The 20,601-nt window shown below is 40.7% G+C and overlaps 1 protein-coding gene across 1 annotated transcript in view; it reads right to left on the bottom strand.

Annotated features, from left to right (window-relative positions):
- LOC132132683 (pappalysin-1-like) overlaps positions 1-20,601 on the bottom strand; it is a 115,196-nt gene that overhangs the window by 18,128 nt on the left and 76,467 nt on the right. The window contains exons 16-20 of the mRNA XM_059545161.1: positions 15,728-15,911; positions 14,347-14,548; positions 13,988-14,180; positions 8,529-8,676; positions 4,803-4,918 (exon numbers count right to left, since the gene is read on the bottom strand). Of these exons, the coding sequence (XP_059401144.1) occupies positions 4,803-4,918; positions 8,529-8,676; positions 13,988-14,180; positions 14,347-14,548; positions 15,728-15,911 (843 nt within the window). The remainder of the gene's footprint in view (positions 1-4,802; positions 4,919-8,528; positions 8,677-13,987; positions 14,181-14,346; positions 14,549-15,727; positions 15,912-20,601) is intronic.

Genomic DNA, 20,601 nt, shown 5'->3' with positions numbered 1-20,601 from the left:
GACAGGCAATGGTGGAGAGGAGGGAGCTAAGAGCCATGGTGGAGCCGCTGGGTCAAAGGGCCAAGGCGGAGTACGGGTCTCAGACGCTGGAGGCAGAGACAAGGGATCCTCCAGCCAAGACGCCAATGGAGAGTGGCAGACCAGCAGTGAATCCAGCACACATATGGTGGGCTGAGGGTGAGCAGAGGGGCTGACAGGTGACAGCGGTGGCGATGGAGAACCTCAGCCATGGTGCAATGGGCGGAGTTTCCCTCCGCACTCTCGCTGTTCATGGTGCTCTCCACCATTGCAAGCTCTGTTGCCGTCTCTCGCACATGGTCTGATGTTGCGGGCTCTGGCTCTCCTTCAGTGGTGGCCTTAGGCTTTGGCTCCGCGCAGTGGGGAGTTGGTGGGCTGGGCTCTGGGTCCAGAGTAGGGCTGGCAAGGCGGCAAGGCTCTTTCAAGGACTATCCCTGGACAGCTGCGCTTGTGTGGAGGTGTTCAGTCCAGCTTGATAAAATGAGCAGAGGCAGCTGTCCGGGTAGTGTATCAGGTTGGCCAGAAACACAAAGTCCTTGGTGTGGCCCTTAATAGAGCGATCCCCCTGCTCCAGCAGGAGGATGGGGACGGCAGGATCATCCATAAGATAAAAGAACAAACTGACAAAAAAATGAAAAAAACTAAACGGGGGGAAACATACTGCTTTCCTTTTCAGGGTCTGGTCTTCTGTCATGGTGTGGTGCGGGATAGAAACACGTAAACGAGGAAGAAACAATAAACAGTCTTGAATACTTCACAGAGGGGTAGTCCACAGCAGGGTAACAGCAAACACACACACACACATCAGGATAATTCAGACGTATTTCATAGACGAGACTGGACAACCAAACATTGAACAAACTGCAATTTATATGAGGAACGTAAATGAGGATAACTGACACGAAACACCTGAAAATGATGACACAATCAAGGGGAGACAGAAACTAGGCCAAAGAGTATGAGGGATGAAAATAAAGAAAAATCTAACACAACAGTCCATAAAGTGTGACTGTATGGTGCCCAGTTTCCCTTCAAGGAAAATCGGACCCTATAAAGAATGCCATCAGCAAGACCGGGGTCTGAAGCATGTGTGAAAACACTCCAATGGACTGTGCAGCCAGTGATGTCATTAGCGGAGCACACAAACTATAAGAGGGCACCTGTAATGCTCATCATCAACTTTCTTTGTCTTCAGGAGCTGTTTGTTTGGTCATGGAGAAAAACTTGAAGGAGGAAAAAGTGTGGAAGTGTGTGCCTTTGTGTCAAACACAACCTTTGTGTTATGTGTCTCAGAGAGGTCCCGCTGCTGCTGTGGCACGGCAGAACCTCAGATTAAGGGGTCTGCAGGTTGAGCTCACAGAGAGGTTTGAGAAGGGTTTGGATCTTTCTAGATCTTCTATGCTCTCTCATGCTGCAAAGAGGTTTGATAAGAAGAAACCCGCTCTGGTGCTTTTTAATGGTCCATGATCATTAAAAGATTTACACCCTGAAGAGGTCGAAGAGCTGCACCGTACTGAGAATTTGGTTCTTGGATGGTGTAAATAATGGCCACTGAGAGACATCTGTGACTGAATTTAGCAGCCACTGGGGAAAAAAGAAAAGAGCTGACGCCTGTGTTGTGAGCTTTATCCCTACCAAATATTTTGGGGAGCAGGGTCAGGCTGCCTCCCCAGTTTTCTTGGGTTTTTAAGTAAGTGGTTCCCCTGAAGTTCCTTTTTAAAATGTTCGAATGCCTCCCCTGATTTCAGGGTATTTTCAAGCAGACAGTCTCCCTAAATACCTCATGCTTTGATTGGGCTGTCTCCCCTGTGTTAGGTTTTCAGGTAGGTAGCACAATAGGGCCTTTCGCACCGCGGGAACCTTTTCATAGAACCAGAACTAATTGTGGAACTACCCACTTTTGGGCATTTTCGCACTGCCGGAACTGGGTGCGATTTTAGTACCGGACTGCCTTTTTCGAGAGCCAAATTAGATCCTACTCTGAAGCAGGGTCTAACCAGCACAACTGGTACTACCTGTGATGTAATTATACATTGATTGGCCAAACGCATTCCAAAATGCACTCACCCGCCATAATTTAAAAAATAGTGTAAACATACTGTAAACATTGTGTCAACTTATTTTTGCAAGTATGAGGAACAGCGATAAATGTACAGACCCGGAAGTGCAGGCACTTTTTGCTTTACGTATACCTCGACATTCCATGTCCATTATTATGAAACCAACGAGACACAACAAAAACACAGCTCTGATCACAGCATCCTCCATCCTCCTGTTGTTAACGCTATTCTTCTTTGTTTAAGTTCTTGAACACCGTGCACAAATGACATCGCTGTTGACCAGCTTATGTCACTTCCTAGTACAAACTGTCAGTGTGAATGCAACCCTTTAAATGGTACTGGGAAATAGTTCGTGCAAAATCGTCCCAGTATTTTAGTACTGTACATTTAGTTCTGGAACTAAAGCGGTGCAAAAGGCCCTATTGACTTTAGGAACATAGCTGTTTGAGGATAGCTGTTCTGCTAAGCTGTTTTGCTGTCTGGAGCACTGTTGGTGTGGATCATGGCATGGCATAGTGGGCATTTTGTTTCCCATAGTGGCTATAAGAAAAGACATTGTGCGTTTTCACTTTAAGGTGAACATCTCGGGTTACACGTGTAACCGTGGTCCCCCAAGAGGGAACAAAACACTGTATCCCCTTGCCATACCTAGGGTCTGCCTGTTTCCATCTCCTTCAGACAAAGAAGTAATTTACATGCATTGCAGGCGCCCTCTCATACTTCTGATTGCTCTGCTAATGACTTCACGAGCTGTACAATCCAATGGATTCAGAGTGTTTTCCATGTGCTTCAGGCATCAGTCCACTAGAGGATGCAGTGTCTCATTCCGTCTCAGGGGACACAGGGCTACACGCATATCCTGAGATGTTTCACTTTGTGTTTGATACTGTAAATTGTATTTTAAAATATATTCCGATTTTAAAAGTTGTGTAGTGCTTTCCAGCATGAAAAGATTGAAGATAGCATGTTCCGGCCTGCAGTGGAGCCTGACAGGTGTTCAGTAAAACCGCCTGAAGACTGCCATCATAACACTCCCAGTCAAACACTGCAGTCACAGCTAAAACAATGTAATACTTCTGACAGGTATATTTATATGAAGCTTTTCTCCTATTGCCTGTAATAGGGTCATTGTTGAAATTATAGTGATTACAGATGGCATTTTAACTTTTATGACTTGGCCTCAGCCTCGTTGCGGTTCAGATGAGTTAAGAGATTACTGTAATCATACCCTGTTTTACCAATGCCAGGTAATTGGGAAAGTCATGCATGCCTGAGCCTGCAGCCAATGAATGGTAATTGGATGTCTGCTACATTGCAAAATTACAACTGCTGCATGTGTTCGTTGATCAGAGACAGAAGTTAACGACAGAAGTTCACTTTAAAATTTTACATTGAAAACATAATTCTGAACATTTATTGTTGTCCTAATTGTTTAAGTATTATTATTTGTAGTAGTATTTGTTTTTATATATAATGCAAGGCAATTTTTCAAATACAAAGTAATGGCATTCTTTTTAACCCCTTAACTGTCACTCACGTTTTTGAAGATAGACTTGAATGTGCATGATACAAACCTAAATTTTTATAATTCATGACTGAAAACATTTTGTAACATGATTTTGATGTGCCATTTACATGGTAATGCAATGTCTGATTTTAAAATGGGTTTTAAAGGATGAATTTTGAGATTTTATGTTTTCAAGTGATATATAACTTTCTAAAGTGTGATATAGAAAAAGGCAACGAGGAAGTCTTTTTTTTTTAACAAAGGTCAAAACGTAATGTAGATTTCTGAGGGTGCACTCTTGACATAAATTAATCTATTACTTTTCCTACATAATTTTTAACAGAAAGTCTAAGACCTTTCCAACGATATATAGTTTGTCAAGATTAGATTAGATTTGATTGTAATATAGTATAGTCAACGTAGGCGTCCCGTATTCGCGACGGGGGATGACAGTTAACAGGTTAATGCAGTTATGTTGGCCTGAGAGGTGAGTGTAATGGTTAACAGTTCACATTAAAACCATTGTGTACAGAATATATAAATACATACCAATATTATATATATTTTTTTAATTGTTAGCTTTGTGACTTCGTTTGAAGCCATTAAGAGGTTAAATACATATATACTGTATACAATACGACTGAATTGTTATTTTTAACACATTCTCATGGCAGTTTGTAAGTATTTTACATTTTGGTGAATTAGTGGCTGATTCCTATGAATTTGTATGAACTCATTGGTATGTTTTTGTATGGGTGGATCCTCATCGTATGAACCTGATAACTGTCTTAATTGGAACTGACTGATGACATATGCCGACCTAATGCAGTCTTAATATGCACTCTGTTGCTTTTTTTAAGAATCCTGGTCAAAATATATTTAAATATATGATAAATATATGTTGTAAACCTTGAAGCTCAATGAAATATATTTTTGTAATTGAAAACATATTTAGTTTAAGTGCATTAAATGGCACCGAATGTAATTTGGACATAATAAATGGCATTATAGCTTTGAATTCCTCTTAGACTGTGCCTCTCGCTGACCCTAAAGTCCAGAGCCTAGACACTGATAAATGACACTGATGAATCATCATGCACAATCCAATATCTGCTGTCCAAGGAGTGTCACCTCAAACTTTGAGTCACACTCAGGATGTGTCATCCTGGTGCAACATTACCTGCCAGTAAGCTGAGAGAGTGCACACAAAAACAAACCTTGACTTTGGGAGGGTTCATCCAGTGATGTCTCATAATGCTGCTGGCCGTCATGTTGCTCGGCAGAATGACCACATCATTGTTATTGTCTCTGCATGACAACTCACACTCCTTCCCTGAGAAAAAAGACAGAGAACATAAGTCCACATCTCATTTAACATCTTGAACACTGCATAACATCTTTATTAGTGTTTGAAGAGAACTGCTAAACAGTTTGTCTACTAATTACTAAGGTCATTGCAGGTATTGACACTTCAGTGATGTTTAATGGACACTTCTTCCAGTTTAACCATGTTAAGATCTGAATGTTACAGCATATCTTCTGATGAAGTTTTTGTAAAGTACTGAGTTCTGTCTAGGGCTGTACAAATAATCGAATGTGATGATCATTCGAATCTCGCCGGTTCTGTGATTAGTAGTAAATCTCCATCACCTGCTTTCAAATGGACAGACATTTAATACACAAAGCAGCAGGGACTGAGGTTCAGAGTTCAGTGCTGCATGGGGAAAAAGAGGGGAGGGGGGCAAGATCGGGAGGGAGTTCAGCTTTCTGACAGCCTGATGGATGAAGCTGTCCTTCAGTCTGCTGGTCCTGGCCTGGCTCCTCCCTGCGGCTCCTCCCTGATGGCAGCAGACTGAAGAAGCTGTGTGATGGGTATGTGGGATCACCTGCAGTGCAGAGGGCTTTATGGGTGAGACGGGTTCCATAAATGTCCTGGAGAGAAGGGAGATATACACCAACGATCTTCTCAGCTGCTATCACTATGCGTTGAAGTGACTTACAGCAGGACGCATTGCAGGCACCATGCTGGTCAGGATGCTCTCGATGGTGCCTCTGTAGAAGGTGCACATGTTGGGGGCCGGGGCTCTGGCTCTACTCAGTTTGTGGAGTAAGTAGAGACGATGCTGTGCTTTCTTGGCAAGTGCTGAGGTGTTTTGAGCAGCACCAGGAACTTGGTGCTGCTCACTCTCTCCACAGTCGCACCGTTGATGGTCAGAGGAGCATGCTGAGTGTGCCCTCTCCTGAAATCAACAACAATCTCCTTCATCTTCTCCATGTTCAGAGAGAGATTATTGTCACTGCACCACCCGGCCAGGCGGCTCACCTCGCTCCTGTAGTTTGTCTCATCTCTGTTGCTAATGAGACCCACCACAGTCATGTCATCCGCAAACTTAAAGAGGTTGCAGTTGTGTGATGGTGTGCAGTTGTGGGTCAGTGATGGCATCATTGGTTGAGCAGTTATACTGCGGCAGGGCGACACTTTATTGTTTTTTATAGTACTGAATCCATATTTTTCAATTGTTTTATATACTGCACTGCGTCCCCTAGAGGGCGCAATGAGGAATGCCTCCTGCATGATCGGTGTCTGAAGTATGTGTCTAAACATGACAATGAACTTGACATTGGCAGGCTCTTTGTGAGGCTCCTTGGCCATTGTGAACATTCCTCCGCTCCTAGAGCTCAGCCATCTTCTGCAGCATCGTTAGGCCTCCTCTAACTACAGAGAGTTATCTTCATTGAGGCCTCCACTTGCCAGAGCTCCACTAGGGCAGCATTTGTGAGTTGTAGGCTCTCTGTGAGTGCCCTTACAAGATGTCTTGAGCATGAGGCATAGTTAGGCCTCCTCTTGCTTTAAAGAGTTGTCCTGCTGAGGCCTTCACTCTTAGAGTTCAGCCATCTACTGTGAGCATTTTCAGGCCTCCTATCGCTACAGAGAGCTATCTTCATTGAGGCCTTCACTTGCTAGAGCTCCATTAGGACAGTATATGTGAGTTGTAGGCTCTCTGTGAGACTCCTTACAAAAATTGTCCTGATTTGGGGCATAGTTTGGTGTCCTTTTGTTTTAGAGAGACGTTATACTGAGGCCTCCGCTTCTAGAGCTCTACCATTCACTGTGAGCATCATCAGGCCTTCTCTCACTACAGAGAGTCATCTTCATTGAGGCCTCCACTCACTAAGGCTCCACTAGGACAGCATCTGTGATTTGTTGGCTCTCTGTGAGGCTTCTTACAGGATTTCCCAAGCATGGGGTGTAGTTAGGCCTCGTCTCATATTGAGAGTTTTCTTTCTGAGGCCTCCACTGCTAGAGCATCCACTGCTAGAGAATCTACTGCGAGCGTTGTCAGGCCTTCTCTCGCTACAGAAAATCCTTATTGAGGCCTCTGCTTCTAGAGCTTGGTTAGCTGGTAGGATGCTAGGATATTAGACTCTCTGGGAGCTTCCTTTGCTACTGGCCTAAGTATGGAGTGTTGCTAGGCTGCCTCTCATTTTTAGTTTTGTTTTTATTCAGGCCTCCACTCTGCAGGAGCTTCGCGGGCCAGTTAGCTTTGAGTGTTAGGCTCTATGTGAGCCTCCTTGCATGATGGCCTGAATAAAAACATATTTAGGCTTCCTTTCTGAGGAATGTTAAACCAAGGTTATGACTCTCTGTGGTCATTAAAAATCCCAGGATGTCCTTCGAACATCCTGGGTGTAACCCCAGCATCTTGGCCAAATTTCCCCATTGGCCTCTGACCATCATGGCCTCCTAATCATCCTTATACACTGATTGGCTTCATTACTCTGTCTCCTCTCCACCAGTAAGCTGGTGTGTGGTGGGCGTTCTGGTGGAATATGGCTACCGTTGCATCACATTGGTGGTGGTTGAGGAGATTCCCCCTTTCATGTAAAGTGCTTTGAGTACCCAGAAAAGCGATATGTAAATATAATTAATTATTATTCATTATTTGTTACATGGGCAGCTGTGGCCTAATGGTTAGAGACTTGGACTAGTTACCCGAAGGTCGCTGGTTCGAGTCTCGGTGCTGGCAGGAGTTGTAGGTGGGGGAGTGTGAATGAACAGCGCTCTCTTCCACCCTCAATACCCATGGTTGAAGTGCCCTTGAGCAAGTCACTGAACCCCCAGTTGCTTACCGGGTGCTAGATATATAGCTGCCCACTGCTCCGGGTGAGTGTTCATGGTGTGTTCACTTCTCACTGCTGTGTGTGTGCACTTGGATGGGTTTAATGTAGAGCACCAATTCCGAGTATGGTTTACCATACTTGACAGATGTCACAAATTTCATTTTCACTTTTTTATTATTCTTGAGAAGCTCTGGCTTAAGATTGTGTTGCTGGTGCAGGGGTGAGGACTCCTTTGGGTCCTTGACTTTAGCCAATAAAGCACTCATCCCTTCAGCATGTTGGAGTGGTTATATTGTGAGTTCCTTTATTGTGAGTTCACATTCGAAAGGGAACGTCTCAGGTAACGAATGTAACCATGGTTGCCTGAGAAGGGGAACAAGACGCTGCGTCCCTTCAGACAAGAAGTGAATGACATATTTCACAGGTGCTCTTTGATACTCTCAGCCACACCATTTGTGACATCATAAGCTGCAACATGCCAATGTCAAGTACATTTTCGTGTTTAGACTCATGCTTCAGACACCGTTATGCCGGAGGCATTCCCCATAGCGCACTCTAAGGGAAGCAGCATCTCTTTCCCCATCTCAGGGAACCATGCTTACATGCGTGACCTTAGAATTTTTCTCTTGTATAAACAATTTTGTCATGGATTTTCAAAACATTATAGATCAGTACTAACTGTTCTGATGATATTCTGCCAAATTAGAGAATTTCCATAAATTCTATCCCAACATAAAAAGTAACCTGCATGGCTTTGAATGAATCTGAAAAAGAAATCGGTCTCTCTGTACAGTTCACAAGTTTGCGGTAAGAGTTTTTACCTATGCCATGGCCCTTCTTGCAGCTGACGCGGATGCTGGGATGCAGGTTCTGAGGTAGAGAGCATTGACCCTTCACCTGAGGGCATAAGTGGAAACTTCCGGTCCAGTTCCCATCCTTTCTGCAGCGGATGACATTGGTGTCGAGCCCCTGTGGACATTGCAAAACATGTTACATCATTCACTATGACATTCTAAACTTCAGCCAGGGGAAAGAGCATATAAAGACATGAATATCTATAAATACCAAATTAAAGTGTAAATTGTTTTTGTCATGATTCACACTCGTCAAGTGAAGTCACATTTGTTTATACAATACAAATTGTTTCAAAGCAGCTTCATAACAAGAAAAAACAGCATAAACGTAATGGAACAAATGCAACTTCAGCTGTAAAGAAGCTCTACAATCACAAATTCAAAAGACTGGGGTGTTTTTTTTTTTTTTTTAATAAGTCTCTTTTGCATACCAAGGCTGAATTTTATTGATCAAAAATGCAATAAAAATGGTAATAATATGAATTATTACTATATAAGATAACTGTTTTCTGTGTGAAAATATTGTAAAATGTACATTTACATTTATGCATTTAGCAGACGTGTAATATGTAATATATTGCTGTGATAGAAGCTGCAGTTTCAATTGCAATATAAAATAATGGTTTCTATTTTAATATCCTTTAACCTTTTCAGTGGTGAGTTTAAAATATCCTAGCGGTCCCCCAAGAGTGAGTTTTATTTTTAAGACGACCATTATTTTAGAACGCTCCCCTTGCTCTTTACATGCCGATGCGCCAGGCTTGTCATGTGACACACCGCGTCTACAATAACACTATATGACAGATGGATTGCTTTTATTTAGTTTTTTCTTTTTTTATTTATAATATTCACAAACTTGCATACCATGTCATGATTAATCTGATATTCCAATTCATAAATGTGTAAATGAATGTGTTTTGTTGTTTAAAAACCTTTCTAAATGATCTTGATCATGATCTGTAATGTGAGATGGGCGCCGCCATGTTTGTTCGCGCTGCAGTTCAGTGAGTCCTGTCAGTCGGATTTACAGCATGTGAATTCATCAATTTCTCCCAAAATACAAATAATAAGTGGCAGGTGAACTGGATGAAGAATAGAGTTAACTTTATAGTTACTTACACTATGTGTATCTTATATGAATAAAAAAACATCTGCAAATTAAATTTGAATGGATTGTTATTGTTGCTTCCATAGACATACGCGTGTTTTTTTTACTAGTTTTTTTTTTTTTATTGTTTTACTAGTATTTATGTGTACTTAAATGTCTGATACCTAAAATATGCATTATGTGGTTAATAACACTGCATAGTTGTGATATTATGACAAGAGCAGTGCACGTTTCTCTCTGGCTCAGCGCCAGCCAACGAGCTAAAACACAGTTTGAATTTGACAGTTATGTGACGTCACTGAATGTTCTAAATCCCATATGTGGGACCATACTCCAAGGGGCACCGAAATAAGAATCCCATATGTTGGACCATACTGCTCAAAAGGTAAAAACAGAATTAAATATTCTATCAACTATCAACTACCCGGTTCGATGGCGCCTGTGTTTGGCTTTGCCTCCGCGGCTGGATGTTTGTCCCGAGTTATTTTGTTTGTCTTTTGTGCCATACTACTACTAAGTTTGTCAACAAAAGTTGTGTCTACTGCATGGGTGTATGATCGCCAAACACTGCTGCTAATCCGATCTTCCTTGGTGGAGCGCAGCAACGGATATAATGGATATAACGTTATCTGGAATGGTATTGACGCAGCCCCATTCGCGCGTCCGACTGGATCTGACTGCACGCGACATGGAGAGGGCCTAATACGATCTACAATTAAACGGAGGAGAAAGCGAGGAAAAAGGGCAGGGAGACAGACTCATTTGAAAAAACTTTTCAAATTGAGGATTTTCAACTATGACTCCAGACCTTCATGCCTTCTTTCGGTTTTCCCTGGTGTCCCTGTGGTTCTGGTTCCAGGGTGCCGGAGAAGTTTCGACGTCGCATCTGGACGCGGTGTGTGCTTGGAGCATCTGAGGTCGCTGACGCGAGCCTGTTGTACTGCTTCGGTTGTTCCTGCACCGCTCAGGATGGGCCTTATAAATGCGCGTTCAATTGCAAACAAATCTCTCCTACTCAGCGATTTATTTACGTCCAAAGCCATGGACTTCTTGTTGCTTACGGAGACTTGGCAACGGGATATGGAATATTATCACCTGAATGAGCTTTGCCCGATGGACTGTGAATTTATTAGCTCGCCAAGACTCACTGGTCGGGGTGGAGGCCTTGCTGTGGTTTTTAAAAAGCGTTTTATCTGCCAGTCAATGAGAGCTGACGCGTACTCTTCGTTTGAACTACAGATGACTAAGGTTGGTCGCTCTAATTCAGTTTACTGCATCGTGGTTTACCGGCCACCTGGACCAGTGTCTACTTTTCTTACTGAGTTTTCTGACTTCCTATCATCTGTTATTAAGCTTGACAGAGTGATTATTGCTGGCGATTTTAATATACATGTAGATGATCCTTTGTGTAAAACTGCGTCTGAATTTGTAAATATTACTGAATCGTTTAATTTCATTCAGCATGTCTCTGGCCCTACGCACAGCAAAGGGCATACGCTCGATCTTGTCTTTTCTCATGGCGTTAATATTAATAACATCAGTATTGAAGATGTATTTGTTAGTGACCACAAATGCATTTTATTTGAACTTGTTTGTGATGAGGATCCTCTCCCTGTTAAACGAGAGACCTGCTCACGATTGATCACTCAGCGTACTATTGAGAAATTTTCTGCCGCTTTTGATTCAAGCTCTGTTCTTATTTCAACCGATGTAGACACCTGTGCACAGGCTTTTAATGATCACTGTACCCTGCTGTTGGACAAAGTGGCACCTTTTAAAACTAGAGAAATAGCAGCCGTTAATACATCACCGTGGATGAATGAAGCCATTCGTAGTTTAAGACGTGTTTGCCGGAAAACCGAGCGCTTATGGAAAGCGACTCAGCTACAAGTCCATCGCGTGTATCTTAAAGATCTTTTTATTAACTTGCATGAAATGATTAAAGAGGCTAGAGCCTCTTATTTTACTAATTTGATATCTGCATGTAAGAAAAAACCTAAGGCTCTTTTTGAAACTATTAATAATATTGTTTCTCCTGGCTCATGTATTGTCCCTGTGTTTTCAAATGGTGACTGCAACCACTTTTTGTCTCACTTTGTGGATAAGGTTAGAGCTGTCAGAGCAAGCTTGGTTCCATCAGCAAACCATCATATAGGTCTAACTGATTATCAAAGACCTTCAATACTGGACTCTTTCTGCCCCATTACACTGAAAGAAATAATTAAATTAGTGGGCACGATGAGACCTTCACAAAGCCCGGTAGATATCTTACCCGCATCTCTGTTTTTAAAATCCATGAATCATCTTGGCCCATGTTTGGTCTCAATTTTAAATTTGTCTCTTCAATTGGGCAAGGTACCTAATTGTTTTAAACATGCTGTTGTTCAGCCTATCTTGAAAAAGAACAATCTTGATGCAGCTACTTTTAAAAATTATAGGCCTATTTCCAAATTGCCATTTATTTCTAAAATTTTAGAAAAGGTTGTGGCGAACCAGCTGAATAATGTTTTAAATGCGCACAATATCTTTGAGAAATTTCAGTCTGGGTTTCGAAAAAAACACTCAACTGAAACAGCCCTTCTTAGGGTCTCAAATGATATTTTGATGGCTGCTGATGGGGGTAAATGCTCTGTGCTGGTTCTCTTAGACCTCAGTGCAGCGTTTGACACTGTCGATCACTGCACTCTGATAGATAGACTGAAAAAAACTGTGGGAATTACTGGGTCAGCTCTGGATTGGTTTTCCTCCTATCTCTCCGACAGGAGTTTTTCGGTGTCCGTAGGGAAATATATGTCAGTTTCTGCTCCTTTGTCCTGTGGTGTGCCCCAAGGGTCTGTGCTTGGCCCTCTGTTGTTCAGCCTGTATATGCTTCCTCTTGGGAAGATTATTAGTAGCTTTGGAGAAATATCATATCACTGCTATGCAGATGATATTCAATTATATTTTTCTTTTAACTCTGATAGACTAGACAAACTGTCCTTGTTGCATAACTGCCTAGCCTCCATCAACAATTGGATGGCAGACAATTTTTTGCAGCTAAACCAAGATAAAACTGAGGTGCTGATTTTTGCTCCTGACAACATTTTTCCCAAGATTAAACTGGCCATTGGGGCTCTATCACCCTCAGAATGTAATGCTGTGCGAAACCTAGGTGTCATTTTTGATAGATCTATGTGTTTTAACAGTCATGTTAAATCTGTGGTTCGTTCCTGTTTTTTCCATCTCAGGAATATCGCTAAAATCAGATCTGTAGTTTCTAATAATGAGATGGAGATGCTTGTTCATGCTTTTATTTCATCTCGTCTTGACTACTGCAATGTATTGTACACTTGTTTAAACAATTCCTCCATGGACAAATTGCAAGTAGTTCAGAATGCTGCTGCTAGACTTTTAACAAAGACCAAAAGAAGATCTCACATTAAACCTATACTCAAGGCTCTTCACTGGCTTCCAGTTAGTTTTAGAGTGCAATTTAAAATTTTAACCATTACTTTTAGAGCCTTGCATAATCAAGCTCCGGCGTATATCCAGGATATACTTCATGCCTACACTTCAGGCCGTTCTTTGAGGTCTTCGGGTCAAGATCTTTTAACTGTTCCTAGAACACGTTTAAAAACGAGAGGTGACCGCGCTTTTTGCGTGGTGGCTCCAAGGCTCTGGAACGCTCTTCCATTAGACTTGAGAGCTTTGGACTCTGTAGAAATTTTTAAAAAGCACCTAAAGACACATCTTTTTAGACAAGCTTTTAACTAGTTTTATGTTTTCTTTTTTATTGTGGCACATATACTGTATATGTGTAATTTTGTATTGTATGTGCATTTATGTTATGTGTATATTTTTAACTCTGTGAAGCACTTTGTGACTCCATTGTCTGTGAAAAGTGCTATAGAAATAAAGCTTACTAAATAGAATTTATTTCTGTGATGCAAATCTGAATTTCCATCAGCCATTACTCCACTATGAAGTGTCACATGAACCTTAAGGAATAATTTCTGATCCAAACATTTGAACGGTATTGTAAATGTTATTACAGCTCATATTATTTAAATAATTTACTGTATCTTTTGATCAATTTATTGCATCCTTGCTGAACAAAATTATTAATTTCTTGTCATTGGTATAGATTAATGTCACTGATAAATGTAATTAAGCATATTAGCAGACTGTCTGCTTAATGTCTGTTAACACACATTCTATTGAGTAACTTTGCAAGTACATGTCAACTTATACTATTAACCCTAACCTAACAGTCTACTAATACTCTAATGAGAGATAGTTGACATGTACTTGCAAAGTCACTAGTTATCCTTAGTCATACCTGTTTGCATGGTGGTTGTCTCAGTGTGTTGTTGGCCCTGTTGCACTGGATCCAGCAGGTGCTGTCAAACTTGAATCCGTCTGTGCACTGGTACATTCCATAGAAGACAGATGGAGGAGGTGGACAGGTGACCGGCTCACATGAGCCCTCTAACCAACGGCCGTCTTCTGTGCACTGACGCTTAAAGGCTCTCCTGCAGGAACCAAGACGTTTCATATGTTGTGATACCGTTCATGTCAAATTTCATTTTGATGATAAAAGACAACTTAATTTTTGTTTAACCATGCATGCTGAGTGGTTGTTATTGTTGTGTTTTTTGGTTCCTGTTGTGATTTGTGGATGATCGTATGTTTGCACACCTCTTTGGCTTGTTGGCCACATGGTATCCCGGTTTGCATTTGTACTTGCAGAGGGTGCCCACTTTAAGACCCGTCTCATTGCAGCGTTTGGTCTGCAGCACGGCACTGGGCACAGGAGGAGGCACCGGACAGCGGAGCTCACACAAAGCCTCTGGGAATGACCACAGACCGTCCTCCATACAGGTCAGAGTGTTATTAGTGCCTTTAGATGAGCGACAGAGAGAACAAATCAAATAAACACACATGAATACATATACGTTTTAAGTCAATAAGACTGACAGATTGATTAATTAATTGACTGAATCATTAAAATAATAACAGTCATAATACATAATACTTTTATTCAGCAAGGATAAATAAATTGAACAAAAGTGACAAAGACATTTATAATGTTACAAAAGTTTTCTATCTTAAATAAATGCTGTTGTACATTGTATTTATCAAAGAATCCTGGAAATAAAATCTGTCACAGTTTCCACAAAAATATGAAGCAGCAAAACCGTTTTCAACATTGATAATAACCAGAAATATTTCTTGAGCAGCAAACCAGCATATGATTTCTGAAGGATCATATGACATATGACACAGCAGTTCATATGTCTTGTCAGTAGATCTGCTTGTTGGGGGGTGTTTTGTTCTTGTTTTGGCTTGTATTGTTCCTTCTATGTCTCCTGCTTTGTGGGGGTTATTTCATGTATGTTATATTTGCAGCAGCAATATTTTTTTTACATGCTCACAGCAGCATGTGGATGAATTGGCAGTAGCAAGTTTCGGTACTTGCTCTGCCACAGCAGCAGCAGCGTAGCAGATCTATTCCACCAAAACCAAATAATTTTTGTAATTTTTTTATGTACATAACCATGCCAAGAGTTACCATGACAGAAATATAATTAAACAGTACAAATGACAAAGTATTGCCATGACATTGCTTATCATAAAATATACAGAAATCCCAATGCATTTGATTAGTCAGTACTTGCTGATAAAAGTTTTTAACCATATTGTGAAGAACTAAAGTGTGTTCTAAAATGAATAGCTCCTCCAAATTCAGAATAGATGGGTCACTTATCAATCATTAAACATACTTGAGACTGCACATGACTGAATTCCATGTTAACGTGCTATGTTGCAACTGCAAACAGCTGCAAATCACAAATTATGTGACACAATTTCCCAAGTAATAATCAGATTATTTTGACAAGCTGTTATATTAAGTTTTATTATACAAGCTGTTATATTAAGTTTTCTTTTCTATTTAATTCTCACTATTGCAACAAGCATTTTGTACTACATGCTGGATCCTCAAAATCTACCATGACCCTAGATTACTTATTTTACCAAGTCATTTTATTTTTCACAGAGTTTTTCTGTGGTTTCTCACCCACGAGCTGAGCAGGCTCCTTGCACTGGAACGTGCTCTTCTTGCCGTAGGTGGTGCCTTCTGGGAAATCAAAGTGGGCAGGGTGCACATGATACTTATCTGGAAGCCCACAGTCAACCGGCTCACACGATACTTGCTTGTTCCATTTCCTATCAGCACAGGTGATGGTCACGGTTGAGTCCATCTACAGAGAAAAGACATCAGATGTTCTGAGTTCTGTGCAGTTCAATATGTCCTGCTAACCACAAAAGTGCACGAGGCTGAGATCACAGTAAAAGACACATCTGTTCCTCTCACAGGCCTGAAAGCAGCACTACTAACTAGTGCTTCAGTATTTTGCATGAGGAATGAAGTGCCATTTAGTCGTGCATTGTGGTGTTTGATGAAAAGGCACAAAATATCCAGACAGTAGCACTCATCTGAAACCTACTGAGCTACCAAACTAAATGGACTAAATGACCTTCATGAAACTATCATATTTGATATGCACATTTCTAAGGCTTCTAAGTGATCAACATGATCAAAACTTTGCTGAAAAACCATCTTGCTTCATGTAATCTGATTAATAGTTTATACTTTATTTTTAGCAAGTAAAAGGCTTTTTAGTATAATTGTACAAATGTCCACCTTGAGAGCTGTGAAATAAATTTAGTGCTGAATAAACTCCTGGGTTCATTCCCCTGTGGAAAGCCAAACACACAGAAAGTGAGACGAAACAATGCAATTTTTAAAAAGTTTGTGCTACATTGACCTGTCATAGGCACGGCTCAATGGAGCAAGCAGCGCAACCAACTCAAACGGTGGAGAGAGGAAGTGTTTGCTAGCGCCACCTAAAGGATTTGAGTGCGGTGTCACAAACTAATCTCATTCATCTCAATCTGATTTTTTTTTTTTATGTAACACATGGGTTGGACTTTCTTTTTATTACTTATACTTGGTTAAGTGCTGCTGATTCGAGTCCTCTTGCTGATCTGTTACCTCCAGGATGTAATTTTTTAAGCATTCAGAGGACTACTCGCCGGGGTGGAAGCTTGGCTGTTATTTTTAATAACATTATAATATATTAAAGCATAAAATACTGTCTGTTGAAACCTTTGAGAGTTTTGAAGTTCAGTTAATGAAGATTGATTTGTCATTGCCAATACTTTTTGCCATGAAATATACATTAGGCCTCCTGGTTATAATAAGGACTTTGTAAATGAGGAAAGGAAAGGAAAGGAAAGGAAAGGAAAGGATGGGAATATGTGGCTATGTGAATATGTGAATTTGTGCTCTGCATTTAACACATCCAAGTGCACATACACACACAGCAGTGAGTAGCAAAAACACACACACAACCCATACCTTGAACACACACCCTGAGCAGTGGGCAGCCAAAGCTGCAGTGCCCAGGGAGCAGTTGAGGGTTCAGTGCCTTGCTCAAAGGTCTCACCTCAGTCGTAGTATTGAAGGTGGAGAGAGTGCTGATAATTCACACCTCCCACTGACAATCCCTGCCGGACCTGAGACTCAAACCCGCTACCATTGTCTTACAAGTCTGACTCTATAACCTTTAGGCCATGATTGCCCCACAACTGCCCCTTTTTATCTGTGGTTGTTACATCTGCGGACAGAATTTTGATAATGGGTGAGTTTAATATCCATGTCTGTTGTGCTTGTAAACCGATGAATTTTTTAATTTGGTTGATTCCTTTAACCTATCAAAGTGGGTCTCTGGATCAGGGATCGAACCACCAACCTTCCGGTTTGTAGACAACCTACATGAACCACTGAGCCACTGCCACCCCTTTATTATTTTTAATATATAAAACTACACAATTTGAGTTACACAAGGATGCAGGTTGTGTTTTACAGCGAAAGCCTTGTTCATACTTTGGGTTTGTTTGACTTGTCAAAAAAAAACAATGTGACAATGTTTTCTGAATCTGCAAAAGCTCCTGAATCTACATACATGTATAGTGATCTCTTACATTTAATCACATAAACCAAATTAAATAGCTACAAAATTTAGAAATATATATTTTAAACTATACTTGCAAATATTGTTTTGTCTTATAAAAGAACTTATACTTCATCATGAAACATTTGGTTTAGTTGATAAAGGAGAACTATAACACTAGAAACACACGTTATTGATAAACTCAGTCAGATATTCTTTCTCTCTCATATACTTCAGCCTTTCCTTTGACTATTTGATACACCACAACAATATCTTCTTACCCAGTCATTACTCACTTTCATATTTCTCTGTACAAACATATGCTTTCCACATGTTAACTCAATCAATATGTTTAGAATATCTGGACAGAATTCCCAAAAGTGACTGAACTAAGAGTGAGGGCTGAATTATAATAAATTATCACCTCAGACAAGGTCATTTATACTCTTGTGAAGAACACATGGGTATTTGCAGGTGACTGCTGACATACATGCACACATGCATAAGAGCGAAGCTAAATAAAACAACAACAAAAAATCCCTGCTTTATAAAGATTACATAATATCCTGCCCTTTGTAATGTAAGCTTGAATCATTCAAGAAACATCATGTGTTCAGTATCTGTTCAAATATAATCCAATTCAGAACATCTGTATCAGGGTTATTAAGGTAACACTCTATTTTGATGGTCCACATTAGACATTATACTAACTATAATTAACTCTGCAACTCCATGTCAACTAGCAGTCACTGGAGTATTAGCAGATTGTGTGCTAAATATCAGCTAACACTTTATTTTGATGGTTCCCTAACAGACATTCAAACGATTATAAGTAACTGCAAGACCATGCCAACTTATTCTACTAACCCTAATCTAACAGTCTACCAATGCTCTATATGAGAGTTAGTTGACATCCACAAGTCATGACATGACCTAACCCTAATGATACAAAAATACAACTATCTACATAGCATTTAACAAAATGCAGATTTTTCAAAAGCAGCTTTGGGAACTGAGCAAACTGGAAAAGCCATATTTAAACAGATTTACACACATAAATACATGCATTTCTGTTGGGGTTAGTAGCAGAACAGTCTTGGTGAGTGTTTGGACTGATTATATTCTTTGTAAACGTGGTAGACTCATAGTGACACACACACACACACACACACACACACACACACACAATGATAAACACAAAAACAAACAAACAAACAAACAAACAAACAAACTCATAACAAACACATTTACAACACTGGGTTAAAGCCAATAAATGTTCAGTTGGAGAAAGATAAAGAAAAATGTTTGTATGGATGGCGAGTTTTTCTTCTTTTATACAAATTTATAGCTGAGCGGTTCACCTCATTTGGGCTACTGTGCCTAATTGAACACAGCCATTGCTTCACTGACTTACTGAAATGCACACACCAAAGCTTTTGTTTAAATGCATCACTATATCAAACAATGATTCAAATTAAAAAAATGTTTTTTGTCCCATACCCATGAGACTTTGATGTTGCGTCAAGTAAGTATGTTTGAGCTTATGTTTACCATATTTGATGTGCTCTATGTATGTGTGTTGTTTAGTGTTAATAAATCAGTTAATCCCATTAAAGTATGTTTCCTCCAGAAGCTTGGATTAAATTGCAATTTTGTTGTGTTTATGAATAAAATCACAATTACTTTTTGTAGTCTTTGATGCTCGAAAGTTTGGGTTTCATGAACTAAATGGATGGACAAAAATTATTAGACAGAATGAAAAACCTACTTTTATGCAAGTCTTATGGATATTGGGAATGACTTGAAGTGTTTCCCTTTCAGTCTCTCCCATAGCTTAGCTGACGCTTCTGGGAAAACTCCTGTTACTCCGATACTGAAGCCTGATTTGTTCACCAATGTTGCTTTAACCCGGAAAAAGGGGTGGAGCCAACCACTTTATAAGTCAGACCTGAGCTACATTTTGACTGAAATTTTCTCCATCAGCAACAAAGATAATCTCCTCACTGAGTCTTCAAGCAAGAAGCAGCCAAAGAAGAAGAAGAAAGAAGCCCAGCCCCCGGCACTGGAAGGAGCCAGTAACCTTCCCCTGCAGACATCTGATGCATTTAGAGGTGACCTATTATGCAAACATCACTTTTCTGTGATTTTTTTTTCTGTGAAGGTGTTTGAATGTGTAACCGCAGTGTGTGAAAACAACCAGCTATTAATGGTAAAAATGTTTTTATGATCCCAATAAATAAAAAGCAGTCACTCCAAACGAGCAGTGTCAAGAGCTCCCTCCATCTGAGCCATTAAAGACACGATGGTTACATTTTATTTTCGAAGGGAACTTCACATACACACTCTGGGGACATCGAATACTTAAATTATATATTGTAAAAATGGGCATAATAGGTCATCACCGGGACAGATTGCCTTCACTGCAACAGCATGTGTCTTGCCCTTCTCTGCTTGTGGATCACCTTCTTAAATGCTATCCCATTTCCTCTCTCGCCTAGAAGGAAGAAACAATGGAGCAGCGGAACTCAAACAATGGGCTTGAGTGAACTCATGCCAGTGTAACTCCAACATGCTTCACTTTGCCCGCAATGTCTCGTTTCTCCTGTGTGTTTCACATGTGAGTATCAGTGCTCGTCGCTGTCTGCAAGTGGCTTGATTTCCTTTGGCGGATCTGAAGAGGATGCTGTCACTGATGACTCCATGTCATCGATGGCTTCAGATGCTGAAGAGTGGGCGTGTTCCAGTGAAGAGCATAAAACCCTGCTTTCAACACAGACAACACAGCCCACTGTGGGCAGCGAGCTGATCCAGGTTCTAACCAAGGTCGTGGAGGATCTTGACAATTCATGAGGAACTCACCAGAATGTGGCAAGCACCCAACTTGGTCCATGTTAATCCCTCTACTTCTACCGCTCTCACCACTGTTGACGCCACT

Source organism: Carassius carassius, chromosome 4 (assembly GCF_963082965.1).
Source record: "Carassius carassius chromosome 4, fCarCar2.1, whole genome shotgun sequence".
NCBI classification, from domain to species: domain Eukaryota; kingdom Metazoa; phylum Chordata; class Actinopteri; order Cypriniformes; family Cyprinidae; genus Carassius; species Carassius carassius.
This window is presented reverse-complemented; position numbering and strand designations above follow the sequence as displayed.